Source organism: Ceratotherium simum, chromosome 2 (genome assembly GCF_057802395.1).
Source record: "Ceratotherium simum simum isolate JZ-2026a chromosome 2, ASM5780239v1, whole genome shotgun sequence".
Taxonomy (NCBI): domain Eukaryota; kingdom Metazoa; phylum Chordata; class Mammalia; order Perissodactyla; family Rhinocerotidae; genus Ceratotherium; species Ceratotherium simum.
The window spans coordinates 42,075,651-42,089,544 of record NC_141901.1 but is presented as its reverse complement, the minus strand read 5'-3'; the positions used below and the strand labels follow the sequence as shown (position 1 = coordinate 42,089,544).

At 44.1% G+C, this 13,894-nt stretch overlaps 1 protein-coding gene across 4 annotated transcripts in view; it reads left to right on the top strand.

Moving 5' to 3' along the window:
* The window catches only part of IL6R (interleukin 6 receptor), a 54,457-nt gene extending 49,953 nt beyond the window's left edge, over positions 1-4,504 (top strand). For 3 of the 4 annotated variants that reach the window (XM_014791925.2, XM_087442470.1, XM_004436110.3), the window contains one exon: positions 645-4,504. In XM_014791925.2, coding sequence (XP_014647411.1) covers positions 645-891 — 247 coding nt within the window. In that variant the 3' untranslated portion in view covers positions 892-4,504. The remainder of the gene's footprint in view (positions 1-644) is intronic. The other variant, XM_087442484.1, reaches the window with a different exon arrangement.
* The last annotated feature ends 9,390 nt before the right edge of the window (positions 4,505-13,894 follow it).

Genomic DNA, 13,894 nt, shown 5'->3' with positions numbered 1-13,894 from the left:
TAACATCGACTTTCCTGTCAGATGAGTCACTCGTGCCCAAGTGGTGCCCACGGCTGGGTCTGTGAGGACTCACCAGTGTGGTGGGAGTGGACCCGGAGGTGTAGGGAGAAGTGGGGAGGATGGGACTGTCGGAAGTGAGAAGAGCAGGGGGCTGTTGAGGGAGCAGTGCAGCCCTTTTCTTGCTATTAAATGGCTGTTGCAAATGGTCTCCCTCCTGCTGGCCTTAATTTGATTGAGAGACCCATTTTCCTTCCCCACTAAAATAATCCTCTCTCTTTGTTAAGTAAATGGATTTGGGACTGATGATGTATACCTATGGGCAGCCTCTGGAACACAACAAATTACGTTCTCAGTGCTCTAAAGGGACATTCAAGGCCATGCCTGCCTCAGTTTCCCCATTTGTAAATTGGACCAACAATACATATCTATACGCTTGGGGTGTTTTTGAAACCCCCAGCTCTTCAGAGTATTGTGTAATTCCTGATGACAAAAAACAGGTGACGGAATACATAGTTATCACTCTTTTGAGCTGAAATCCGGGAGTGCCAGCCCACCAGGGCTGCCAGCTGTTGGTGTTTTTCACTCAGGTTCATCACGGGGGAACTAAACATCTATGTGGCTTGTCTTTGTGTGTCTGTGTGAAGGTTCAAGAGGACATGGAAGCTGCAGGCTCTGAAAGAAGGCAAGACGAGCATGCACCCGCCGTATTCTTTGGGACAGCTGGTCTCCGAGAGGCCCAAGCCCACCCCAGTCCTTGTTCCCCTCATCTCCCCACCAGTGTCCCCCAGCAGCCCTGAGTCTGACGACACCTCCAGGCATAGCCAACCGGATGCCAGGGGCCCACAGAGTCCTTATGACATCAGCAATAGAGACTACTTCTTCCCCAGATAGCTGGCTGGGTGGCACCTGGCAGGTTGGGGTGTCAGACCTGCTGAATTGTGTGGATGACGAAGCACAAGCTGGCTTTAGCAAAAGACGCTTCTCACTGCCATTCCAGCTCATCTCAGGTGCCTGGGGCCTCCGGCTTCATGGTTACAGAAGGGCCTCACGGAATGTTCTACGCTGGGTCAAAATAGGTCTGCTGTGTCTGTTTAGAAGGAGGAGGTGGCTGAGTGTTTGGAGCACCCTTCCCCAAATGCCCTGCTTACAATGGTTAGAGTGAACTCAGGCCCTGTGAACAGAGTGGTGTCAAGACTCCACTGGACACTCAGGTGGGCAGAGCCGGGTGGCCGCGGAGACCTTGGACTCCCCTGGCTTGGTGTGGACAAGCCGCTGGCTGCCCGCACACCCCGGCAGATCACCGCAAGCTGTACCCTCAGGCAGGTGGGATGGATTTCCCACCAAAGACCCCCTCCAAGTCACCTGTCTCCTGGCCCACTGCACAGCTTCAAACTCTTGAAACCCACATGCCTTCGCAATTCTGTTCTTCTGGGCCTGAGGACGGCGTTTCTTAAACCACGGAGGCTGTGGAAGCTCTCGCCTGCCTTTCTTCCCCTCACCTGAAAAATAGTGGAGAGGGAGGTAAATAGTATCTCAGGGGCTGATGGTTTGAAATGGAATTATGATTAGTTCCTCATTAGCATTTTGCTAACTGTGAATGATAATCCTGGGCACTTGCTGAATCCAGAAGCATCTGCACTGGCTCAGTTTCTCTCTTGGGATCCCAGGACTTCAGGAGGAGAGAAACAGAGAGGAGGGAGGGGAATGGGGACAGGGTCCCAGGTTTGTAGGAACAGAGGTGAGGGGGACCTGGCCTCTGAAAACCAATATTCTCTACCCTCTCCCTCCTCCGCCCCCCAAAAGGAGACTTGGCGTTGGGGGCGGTGGTTCTGCGCGGTTCTGCGCCAGTGAGATCAACACTGTGTTCCTCCAGCTTTGCTTATTTTGTTTCAACTGAGCCTGAGTAACTAGGGAAGATAATATTTATGTGAAAAGACAAAAGAACCCGGCAAGAATGTATTTTAATTTGGTGTTTAAAAAACTGCTGACTATTTTATCTCCAGGGTGGAAGATCCCAGTGTTAGCCGAGTGTCGGTATATAAATAACTTGGGGGAAAAGCACAATAACTTGGTTTAGCACAAAACTGAGTCAAGTGAAAAAGGAGGAGGAGAAAAAAAGATTTTCCCCTATTAGAGAAGAGACTCTAGTTTCATTCTAAATTTTGTTTTTGTCTTAAAAAGCGAAAAAGTAGTCTGCCTCTTCTCTAATTTAGGGGAAAAGCAGCTTGGTAGTACTCCCCCAGGCGGCTGTGAAGGAAACGGTGTCCAGCTCCCTGTCTTAATGCTGGGAAGCGAGCCTCCCACGACTGCCAGTTGAAAATCCCCACCGCTGAAAGCCATGAGCCCTCCGTTATCAGAGGGAGATTCATTTAAAAAAAAAATCCCTTAGCTTGGTGCCTTCCTCTTTTGGTTAGTTCCTGGAATTTGATTCAGTTCAGCTGGTATTGAAGCACCTGCTAAATATGTAGCCGTGACTTCGACTAACCACTTCAGCTCACTACTCTGTCTAGGCTTTGAAAATTCAGTGACGTTAGTGGTTACCCAACCTAGGACCCTCAAGTATATGAGGTGTCTCAGAATGAAGCTGTGATGAAAATCAGTTGTGTATCCACCGACTGAAAATTTACCAGATCACAAAACTTTTGTAGGAGTCTACCCTTTTAGAAAAACCCCCACCAGCACCAGACAGGTGGCAAAAAGATGAAAATGACCCTGTTTTATTTGTTTGCCAGGTTCAGACTGTTACTATCGTGGGCAGGTAGTGATTTTCATTGCTGGCTTTGTCTGTAAATTTCAGACCCCGTTGCTGCTTTTGTCAACTCATCTTAAGTTGACAAAAGTTAGGGAGGTGGGTTTTTTTTTTTTTCTATAATGTTTCTTTGAGAACAGCAAAAATGCAGTTAAAGGGAAATATAAAAAATGAGAATCTGCATGAGAAAGGGTGATTCTGTGCCCACGGTTCTTTACCTCTTCACAAGTTTTTACCCACATGTAATATCACCAAAGCCAGGCGGAGCCGTGCTATGGGGAGATGTGAAATCCAGATAGCTCATTATTGCTGAGAGCTAGGCAGCTTTGATCTCCAAATTGTTATTGCTTTCATTATTATTGTAACGGAACTGCTTTTTTTTGTAGTGAAGAGGGTTTTTTTCCCTTTATTTTTTATAAGCTAGTAGAAATGAAGGAAAAGTATTTGTCTTCTCTGGGTTGTAGGCCTTGCTCACTGTACATGGGTGTACACCCTAAGCTTTCTCTGTCCTTGAATCTATGGTCAGTGAACATGTGTTTCAAGCCACGGGTCATTCTTACCTGTGTTTCTGCAGCCCACGGGCTGCCTTTTATCCTCAACAATGTTACTCACCTGATACATCCCTGTAGCAATCTGCCACACAGCCAGATGTGAAATGTTGGGACGGCCACAATTTATATGAAACATGACAGCTTATCCTGCTGGGTGGGAGAAGTTGAAAATATGCTGGTTCAAGATCTAAATTAAAGTGGTCATTAATTCTTATAGCATTAATGAAATTAAAAAAATATCGAGGGGGTAGCATTGAATGTGTCTCCAAAGCCTTTGGTAACTCCGAGAGCTCTTGGCTCTGATGGGGTCCTGCCCTTGTGGTTTGTTCGCCAGGCTCTGGGCTCACACCGAGACTCCGCCATTTGCCTGCTGTCCCGGAGAGGATGGAAACACCATTTCAAGGTGTAGAATCTGCTGCTGGACCCGGGTTGGGAGCCCACCTGGTGGTGAATGGGGCAGGCTGGGAGTGGTCCTGGTTTGTGGGTTTCCTGCAGAATGTTCAGAAATGTCTTGCCCAGCTGCTTTGGTGCTAAGCCTCATAGAAGGCACTTAGATTGACCCAGCTGGGGAGGAGTCTGACACCCAGCTCCAGGTGAAGTTGGTGACAAATTTATCTTAATTTGGAGAAACAGGGCCAACCGGTGGTCCTTTCGAGCCTGAGCACTGAACTCAGTTTTCCAGACAGCAGTTGGCAGTGGCACTGTTGTGGGAAGGGCAGGCCAGCTGGCTGGGGTTCGGTGCCAGATGCTTCTGAGCGTCCCCTAAAGGACCTTCCAGCATCATGTCCTCGGTGTGGCCTGACGCCAGCGCCAGTGAGTTTCTATGGCAACCTTAATGATTATTAGGGAACATTGTCAGTTTTATAACATATGCTCAAACGAAGATCTACTTTAGAAGGAAAAGATTGGAACAGCATGTTGCAGGGCTGTTAATTAATGGAGAAACCATATTTGGATGGAGAGCACACATCTGTTAAATAGAATACCTCAACTTTACATTGTTTTTTTTCCTAGAGAATAATAGTTTTAAGTTTTGTTTTTATTTTTTTACCTAATTACCTGAAAGCAAATTCCAAAGGCTAATATCTGTATATGGGGCAAAAGGGTCAGTATGATGTGTTTTTCAATGTTTTTTCTTTTTACCAGCTATTTTGCATTTAAAGTGAAAATTGTAAGTGTTTGAAATAAATAATTTCTAAAAATACGCTTGAGAGGTAATTACGTTTTGGGCACCTGGGTCATTTAAAGGAAAGACTTGCATGATTAGTGAGGGGAAAGGAGTGAGGAAAGATGGGGTTTAAAATTAAGGAGGACAGGCCGGCCCCGTGGCTTAGCGGTTAAGTGCGTGCGCTCCGCTACTGGTGGCCTGGGTTCGGATCCCGGGCGCACACCGACGCACCACTTCTCAGGCCATGCTGAGGCCATGTCCCACATACAGCAACTAGAAAGATGTGCAACTATGACATACAACTATCTGCTGGGCTTTGGGGAAAAAAAGAGGAGGAGGATTGGTGATGGATGTTAGCTCAGGGCCGATCTTCCTCAGCAAAAAGAGGAGGATTGGCATGGATGTTAGTTCAGGGCTGATCTTCCTCACAAAAAATAAATAAATAAAATTGAGGGCCATTTTGGGATGAGCCTCCCCTTAATGCATGATTAAGTTACTTCTGGAAAAAATCAGATAAGTTCAAGAAATAAGTAGCCATTTCTCAAAAGACTTTAATTATGAAAGTATTTCCCAAAATGAGTCCTGGGGTTTCTGGAAGGGGTGGGGTGCTTCTGTCACGTTTACCATCACTACCAGGTGATAGACGTGTGGGGAAGGAAAAGGAAGGGTCATTATTCACTCAAAGGCTGTTTATTGGACAGGGGGTTGTTAACAGTATCACAAAGACAACCCTGCATTCTTGATCATCAGATAGGCTGAATCTGTCCCCTATTGAAACGGGTCATAGGTAGGAGAAACTTGGGACGCAGCCATCCCACATCTTCCAAACAGAGGAAAGCCATGGTGTGGATGCTTTGTGGATAAGAATTGCTGTGTAAACAGTTCAGGGCTGGGGAGGAGGAAACTACAGGGAAGCCTGGAAATTGTGTAACTCAGACTGAAAGCTGAAGTGTGAGGCCCCCGCCGCCCGGCCCCCCACCACAGAGTCAGGAAAGCCACAGGACCGCACCTATAGAACCCACCGGCTCCTTGAGGACACCACGATCTCTTTTGAGGTTGGTCTCTGTCTTGCAGAAAGCAACACAGGAAACAGATGTCCCCCAAGGTGTCTAGGCTGTGTGGGCTGCGCAGAGCGGGTGCAGGAGTGGGCAGAAGGAGCAGGAAATGGAAGACGGTGCCTCCTTCTCCACAGCATCACTGTTAGGATGACATGGTTACGATGCTCTTTCCAGAAGAATTTGGGAGAGCAGATGGTCTTTCTTGTAGAAGATGGCAAGGAACACTCAGCTATTGGAACAGCCACTTAGGAAAGCATTTTCCTTATATATTGAGGCGCAAGGAGACCAAACCTTTCTCCATGTCTGTGAGAAGTACAGGTCAGAGGCAGGAAGCTGTTGCCGTCCTGCAGGAGCAGAGGTGTGCTGTTGAAAGACCTTAAACTGCTCACACGCAGCACGGCTGTGTGCAAAGGTTGGGCTGGGGGCTCAGGGTGTGTTGCTTACGCAATTGTGAGCAATGACAGCGAGCCCTGCACCATCCTTCAGATGCTGACCAACCCTTAGTGTCTTTATGCAGGGCCTCATCTTCTGCAGGTGTATGTCACTTAAGAAAACAAAACCAGACAAGAACATCTCAGCCATGTCCTGTTTCATACCAACAGTTTGAGGTGACAATCCAAAACATGAATAAAATTTTTTCGGTAAAATCGTGAAACACTTATACTCTAGGTGTATGTAATATCCAGTTAAGGGTGTTTCTTCTTCTAAGATAACTTCAAATTGCTTAGTAAGGCTGCCCAATGTCCACAAAGAAAATAGCTTACTGTGTAATGGGAAGCTGCATTTTAATATTTCATTACGCTATTTTAAAGAATGAACTTTATCAGGAGGACAATTGTATCCTATTTTGGTTTTTAAATTTATGCACTGTGCAATAAGGGTTTGACAATGATGAAGGGTGTAAGTGGGACATCCTGGAGTCCATGCCCAGCAACAGATGAAGGAAGAGGTGGAGGAAGACAGCATCCTGCACGCTCCCGCTCGTGCGGGCAGCACGTTTATCCTGCAGAGCACAGGTGTCCATTGGTGTACAATGGACGCACCACCATCAGCAGGGATCCCAGTTCAGTCTGATGTGGACCCCAGAAAGGTAAGATCCCCAGATGGTTCTGAGGAAGGTGGTGATGAACCCCAAGGGTGACTATGAACCATGATGGTTTCTATGATGAGGTGGGTGCTGTGGGGCCCTCATTCTTCAGGACTTGGTGGACTTCAGTGGATCCTTTCCACGGACAGGTCTCAGGATCAGGAGAAGCCCAGGCTCCAACCTCAGACCCTCTGAAGCACAATAGCGGCTGTCTCTCTGCGTGAGTGTAAGTTCCACAGGTTATCCTGCTGTGCAGCCAGCTTTGAGGGTCTCTGTGCTGGGGACCACAGGGCTGGAGGCGAGATTCTACAGCAACATGTTACTGCGGGTATTAATCGGGAAACAAAATCTGTGGGAAGCAAAGAGCTACGCCACCAGCCCTACTAGTTACCTAGAAGTCCACTGTCCCTTTTAGGTCGAGATGGTCTATTAAAATTAGCTAATAATAATGGCTACCATTTATGGACCTTCCACCACGTGCTTTACGAACAGGATGTTCTTTCTCCTCCTAATGACGCTGCAAGGTAAGTGTTTTCACCTGTTTACAGATGAAGCAACTGAGGCTCATATTGCTGAAGACAGTGGTCCAAGATGCCGGAGCTGTTAAGAGGCTGAACTAGACCCCAAACTTCGGTCTGCCTCGCTTCAAGGCCGGTATCCTTTGCCCTCGCCATGTGGGCCTTTAGCCACTGGTGACTACTACCTGGATGGGCCTCTCTTTCCAGCCCCTTTCCCAGGTCAGGCGCCCTCACTTTGTGCTGGATGAGGCCCTGGCCCAGTCACCCCTGGGGGGAGATGGACTGGACTCCTCATTTGGTTGGGCATGCCTGTCAGTGTGTGCAGGGGCTGGAAGCTGAGTCTGAGCCCACAGACAAAGGCATGTCCCCGGGGCTCCCATGGGAGGGCCTGAGGCAGCCAGACCCCACTGCTGCTCACATAATAGGCAGCCACAAAGAAGAGGGGTCACAGAGAGGAGGGGCAGCAAGCAGTTCCTTACTCTCAAGGATCCTTGATCAGAAACCACATCAAAGCAGTTCCCCTCCATCTATATGGGCCCACACCCCTGACCTCTGCATGAATGATTTGGTTTTCTCCTGTTGCTTCCTTGGTATATACTTCAATGAACTTCCTTGAAATCCTCAAATTGTGCTTTACGGAGTGGAAACCTTATTACGTCCACTCTGAAAGGATGAACGGTCACCACACTGTAAGCAGTGGTTCTCTCTAGGCGGTGAGATGCATTCAAGGAATGTTTACTGAACCGCTGTCCTGGCCGTGGTGGGTACCAGAGGAACCAATCCCTTCCGCAAGATGCTGGCAGTCCACCCAGAGAGCCACACAACTAACGAGCAAATGCTGTCTCTGGGAGCAAATGACTCATGTGGTCTAGGGAGTCAGGGAAGGAAGGAGTAGAAATATGGAAGTAGAGTGAAGATGGAGGAGGAAGGTTCCAGGTGGAGAGAGGCTGCACAGGGAGAGGGTTGCCAAGAGCTGCTGGTGGGGGCGGAGTTGGGGAGGAGGGGGGAGGCGTGCCTTGAACTTGCACTATGTTGAGCAATTTCGCCATATTCTAAGAGCATTAGGAAATCACTGAAGACCAGATTTGTTCCTTCTTTTTTTATGCATAGCACTTAAAAATTTTTTATGAACATGGATATTTTAACAATTAAAGAAAACTTTCCATAAAACAATGATAACCCCTCTATTTTGGAATAGTTCCACCACCTTGTACTGCCTATGAAATATTGTTCATTAAAAAGTGCAAGAAATAGGTGGGGATTGTAGATAAAATTGGCTACGAGACAGTCATTGTTGAAGCTGGGTGATGGGTACAGAATGGTTCATTATATTAATCTTTAAAAAGCCTTCACATTCTCCATTTTAAAAAGGGCGAGGATTTTAGGGGGAATGTTTCACTTGTAAACATACCATTTAAAATAATCCAAAATGAATATAAACTCATCTTTCTTAACTGTCCTTTAATGTAAACCACAATTCTCACTTGTCAGCAACACACTGGTTGATACCTTGATAAACTAATTGGCTTTTATATGCACAAGTAATACATCTTTCCCTCCATCCAAACTAGTAATCCTGTTTGTTTATGCACGTAAATCAGAAGGCAATCTGAATCATTAAAAAAACATCACGTAGGAAGCATTTTAAGTTTGAATCAAGATGATACAGCAACTCATTCTACATGATTCACGGTGTGAGGGAAGTAATTCTGGTGCTATTTGTGGATTTTGGAAATGATCATCTACATGTCTCAGAGTGAATCTCAATCTATAATCGTACGTTGATTATCAGAGCTTAAACTGTCTCTCGGGACTTCAGACGAGCCGGATCCATAGGTGGAGCCCCTCCCAAGCAGGGGAAAGGATGCCTAGGCCCTCAGACGTGACCTGCCAGACCCAGCACAAGGTCGTCCTGGCTGTGGGGATGGAAACCTCAAACCCATTTCCTATTCCCCCTGCCCTGAGTCCACGTGGCTCATCTACGGGGAGAGAACACATTGGTCACACATAGCAACCTGGGTGTCCAGGCTGCTAGATGCATTTTCACTGTAAGATAATAGACTGGCATTGCTTTTTTTTTTTTTTTTTTTTTTTTTACTGTGGTAAAAGACACATAACATAAAATTTGCCATCTTAACCATTTCTAAGTGTACAGTTGAGTAGTGTTAAGTATATATTCACATTGTTGTGTAAACAACCTCCAGAACCTTTTCATCTTACAAAACTGAAACTCCATACCCATTAAACAACAACTCCCTGTTCCTCCCTCCCACCAGGCCCTGGCAACCACCATTCTGCTTTCTGTTTCTATCAATTTGACTACTCTACGTGCCTCATGTAAGTGGAATTGTACAGTATTTGTCGTTTGTGACTGGCTTATTTGACTTAGTATAATGTCCTCTAGGGTCATCCACGTTGTAGCACGTCAGAATTTCCTTCTTTCTTATGGCTGAATAATAACTCCATTGTATGTTATTACCACGTTTTGTTTATCCATTCATCTGTCCATGGACATTTGGGTTGCTTCTACTTCTTGGCTATTGTAAATGTTTTTTTTAAACTTTTTCATTTGCTAATTAAAACCAGGTGGCTACTTTATCACTACTCGGCCCACTAGTTTGACCAATTATATTCCTCAAATGTGAAGAATTCTGCGGGGCGGTATACTCTCTCGAAGGGAAAGTACAGGTACAGCCATTCAGAGCCGCTCTAGAATTAGACCTGAGCTGCAGGCTGGGCTCTACCACTTACTGTGTGACTGACCCAGGACAAGTCATTTGACTGTTCCAAGTACCAGTGTCCTTATCTGAAAAATGAGGCTATTGGCTGGCTCACTGCGCGGTGGAGGATTCAAAAGAGATAACGTAGCAGGAAAAGCATTTGTTCAGCAGCACACCTGCTGCACAGCAAGAGCCTGTTCTCATTACTTACATCTTGGCCCCTCACAGGGTCAGAATCCTGGGCTCTTAAAAACGTGTTCAGGGGGGCCGGCCCGGTGGCGCAAGCGGTTAAGTGCGTGTGCTCCGCTGCGGCGGCCCAGGGTTCGCTGGTTCGGATCCCGGGCGCGCACCGACGCACTGCTTGGCAAGCCATGCTGTGGCAGCGTCCCATATAAAGTGGAGGAAGGTGGGCACAGATGTTAGCCCAGGGCTGTCTTCCTCAGCAAAAAAAAAAAAAGAGGAGGATCGGCGGATGTTAGCACAGGGCTGATCTCCTCACAAAACAAAAAAAACAAAACAAAAATGTGTTCACCCTGAATTCTGAAAACCGCTATTCAATTCCTCAGGGGCGGGGCGGTGGGGTGGGGGGGAAGTGAACATTTCTCAATGTAAACTTCCCTTTCTGTTAACACAGATGGAGAAAAAACAATAGGCACTTGTACCACCTGGTGGCAATTTATGTAAATGTTCAATGGAAATTAAACATTTGATACCGAAAGACTCCATACTATAGCATTCTTCTAGAACCTCAAATGAATGTATTTGCGCGCTTCTAAATAGTAGTTTCCAACAGTGGTTCTCAGCCATAGCTGGGTATCAAAATCACCAGTAGAGGTTAAAAAAATACAGACTTCAAGCTTCACGACAGACTGAAGCATCAACTCCCATGGATGGGATGGGACCCAGGCGTCTGTATGAATAACAAACAACGATAAAAACAAACAGCCACCACTCTGATCCCTAGTCAGGGCCCAGGACAAATGTAATAACTGTCTATTCAGGAAGATGGCCAAGGAAACAGAAGTAAAACTTCACTGTGTTACTGTTTTATTTGGGAAGGAAAACATAATAGGAAGGCTCTAAAGGTGAACTGAGAAAAAAAGTTAAGATCAGGTCTGCTGGTTATGTTCAATCTCAGTTTATTGAAACATTTCATTAACAATGATTGCAAATGAAACTTCTGACCCTCTCTGCCATAGCTCTTACCACAGGAAGTTTTTCTTTTTTTAATGAAGAGAGGTGATTCTCAAATCTAATTGAATCAAACAGAAACACTGATTTTCTTGGAATAATGTTTATTTAAAGTAACATTTCAGAGTAAACCATCTTCAAGAGGGCATGCAGCTTATATTGGCTACTGCAATACATTCAGAAATTTTATAAAATCTTTCTGATATAATATAAATTACTAAAGCACTACAGATAGGCACCTGTATTACATACAATCTTCAAATATTTTCAAAAGTTAGAACTATGTATTAGCTGATATTTAAAATTGTTAAAGCCCCCTGACAAAATAACTGAATGGTTAAGAACCTGACAAAATGAGATGCCTGTCTCAATTATCTGCTGCCAGCACGTTCATGAAAATACAATTAAAGATTCTAAACCACACAATCCAGCCATAGTCCAGGGGCCTCGTGACAATAGGCGTATTAGGTTGCAAATCACCCGTTCCGCAGGAAAGTACAGATTTCAAGATGGCAACTGCTGTGTCATCATTTTTCCCCCACTATGGACTGTATCAGAAATCCTTTAGAAAACCCTACCCTAAATGTGCTGTTTTCCCACTGCAGTTTTCTCTCTTTCCATTAGATGGCAGTAACGCACCATCTCTCTCTACGTGGTTAGAAATTAAGGAGGGTAAGGTAAGGCCTGAGTTTCTCTAAGTCCAAGTTAATGGGGTACACAAATTGGAGACGAGAAGAAAAAAGAGGGATTCTAAAGAGATCCTGAGGCCAAAATAGTGCTGGCTATGGCAAATAAGGAAGAGACAACTAATGAATGAGCGACATCTGTGAGAAAGGTATCAAAGAAATTCTGCTCAATATTTAAAGATGCAGAGGAGATGGGAAATGAATCTAGACACCTTTGCTTTTTTCCCCCTAGACTGAAGGAAAAATGAGGCATTAACTTTTGACCGAAAAAGGACATTTTAACAAAATAGAAAGCCTACCCTCATTGAAAAAGCAACTGAAGAATGTCTCAAACGCTCAGTTCTTCTGAATTAAATATTAAGATTTACTCACTAACAATGGCCATTAACAGAGTAATAACATAGTTAAATACTCCAATTAACAAACTAGGACTATTTCCCCATCTGTCTCAAAAACTTTAGGCTGTCCCCACAGATTATTTGCCCTCCTCCCCATCCTGCGGCCAAGGCCAATAAACGAAAAACAATTCAGCAAAGTATGGAGACTTCAATCGGCAAAGAATAAAGGCTCTTTTTATAAATGTTTCTTAAGAAACTACTTTGGATAACTTAAAAGGATACTTCTGGCCCCATAGAGAGAAGGCATATCAATATTTACCTTTTTGTACACATATTAACATTTCTCTATTATTTTATTCTTACTTATTTAAATACACACAACTCCAATGGTTGAAATCCATCCTGACAGAAATAGCTATGGTAGCAAAGTAAACAGAAACGTCCTTTTACCCTCTGTTCTTATAGGCCTGAAATGAACCAACTAAATAAACTCATCTAGTAATCTGGAGCAAAGCATTTTAAAAAGGAGGTGTGAAAAAGGAAAAAGAACAGACGCGGGAAGCTCCACGGATGCTAAATTCAAGGCCAGTGAGTACAAATTTGCTAGAAGACATTATTCTCTCCAGAATCAGAAAATATTCTGGGAGATAGAATTAACCCACAAGAATGAAGTCTATAGGAAAATACTTGTATTAAGACAAAACGACAAAAAGCCGAAGCATTCAGAGATCCAAGAGGAAACATGTCATGGGGCTTCAGATCAGCTGGTCCAGGAGGCTTAACAAGGAAGCCATTAGGGACACCCTGCTGGGCCTAATTGTTTTTAGAACATATGGTACTTTGTGCCACCACCCAGCTATGAATTCCCTGGCTTTTGTCAGCTTGTGTCACAACCTTAAGAAGAAAATAGTAGCTTAACCCTCCTTCTACTAATTTACCATATTTCTTATTATAACCTCCTGTACAATTGTGAAGGAACTGGACTATATATAAACTCCACATTTGCTCCACTTTTAATTATATAAAGAAAATAGCATGAGTGTCACAGAAAAACAGTATAGAGAAAACACAATACTGAGCATATGATAGAAGCTCAATAAATACTTAATGTATCAGGTCTGCTTTCAAAATGTTATTTCATTATACATTCATCACAGTTGCTGGGTATGGGCCAAAAGTCATTTAGTGCACAAAGAAAAATTTTACAAAGCTTTCAGCATTTATTAAAATTAGGATAACTGCTGTATTTCCTTTGTAGAATAAGTTTAAGTAAAAAATAAGGTTTCACTTCTAGAATGTTGAACTAAAATAAGTAACAATGAATTATTTGTATATGGAAGATAATAAATATTTGTTGAATGGAATTGGAACTATGGATGCTAAAAATTAAAAAAAAAATCTTGTACTATAGTACATGAACCAATACACATTTAAAAAATTCTATCCGTACTTAAAAAACAGAACACTCTTTATTAACAAAATCATTGAGATCCAGTGAGAAAAAGTTCCTTTCAAATTTTTTAAATCCAAGATCACACAACCCTTTGGCTAAGATCTTAACTGATTAAAAAAGCAAATATTTACTAAATCATAACAGTAAAATGATAACTAATGACTAGAAAGATACGCTTTCCTAAAAATTAACCAAATCAACATTTTTTGTGTATTCAAAAGAAGCTATAAAAGTTAACCTTTCATTGATGACAGTCAGCACATCTGCATCTGGACCAGTTTGGAGAACCAAATTGCAAACCCCAAACACAGAAACATCTGCTTGGCTGTAATTATAGGGCCACTCACCATAGTCGTCTTCTCACAGTATGCCATT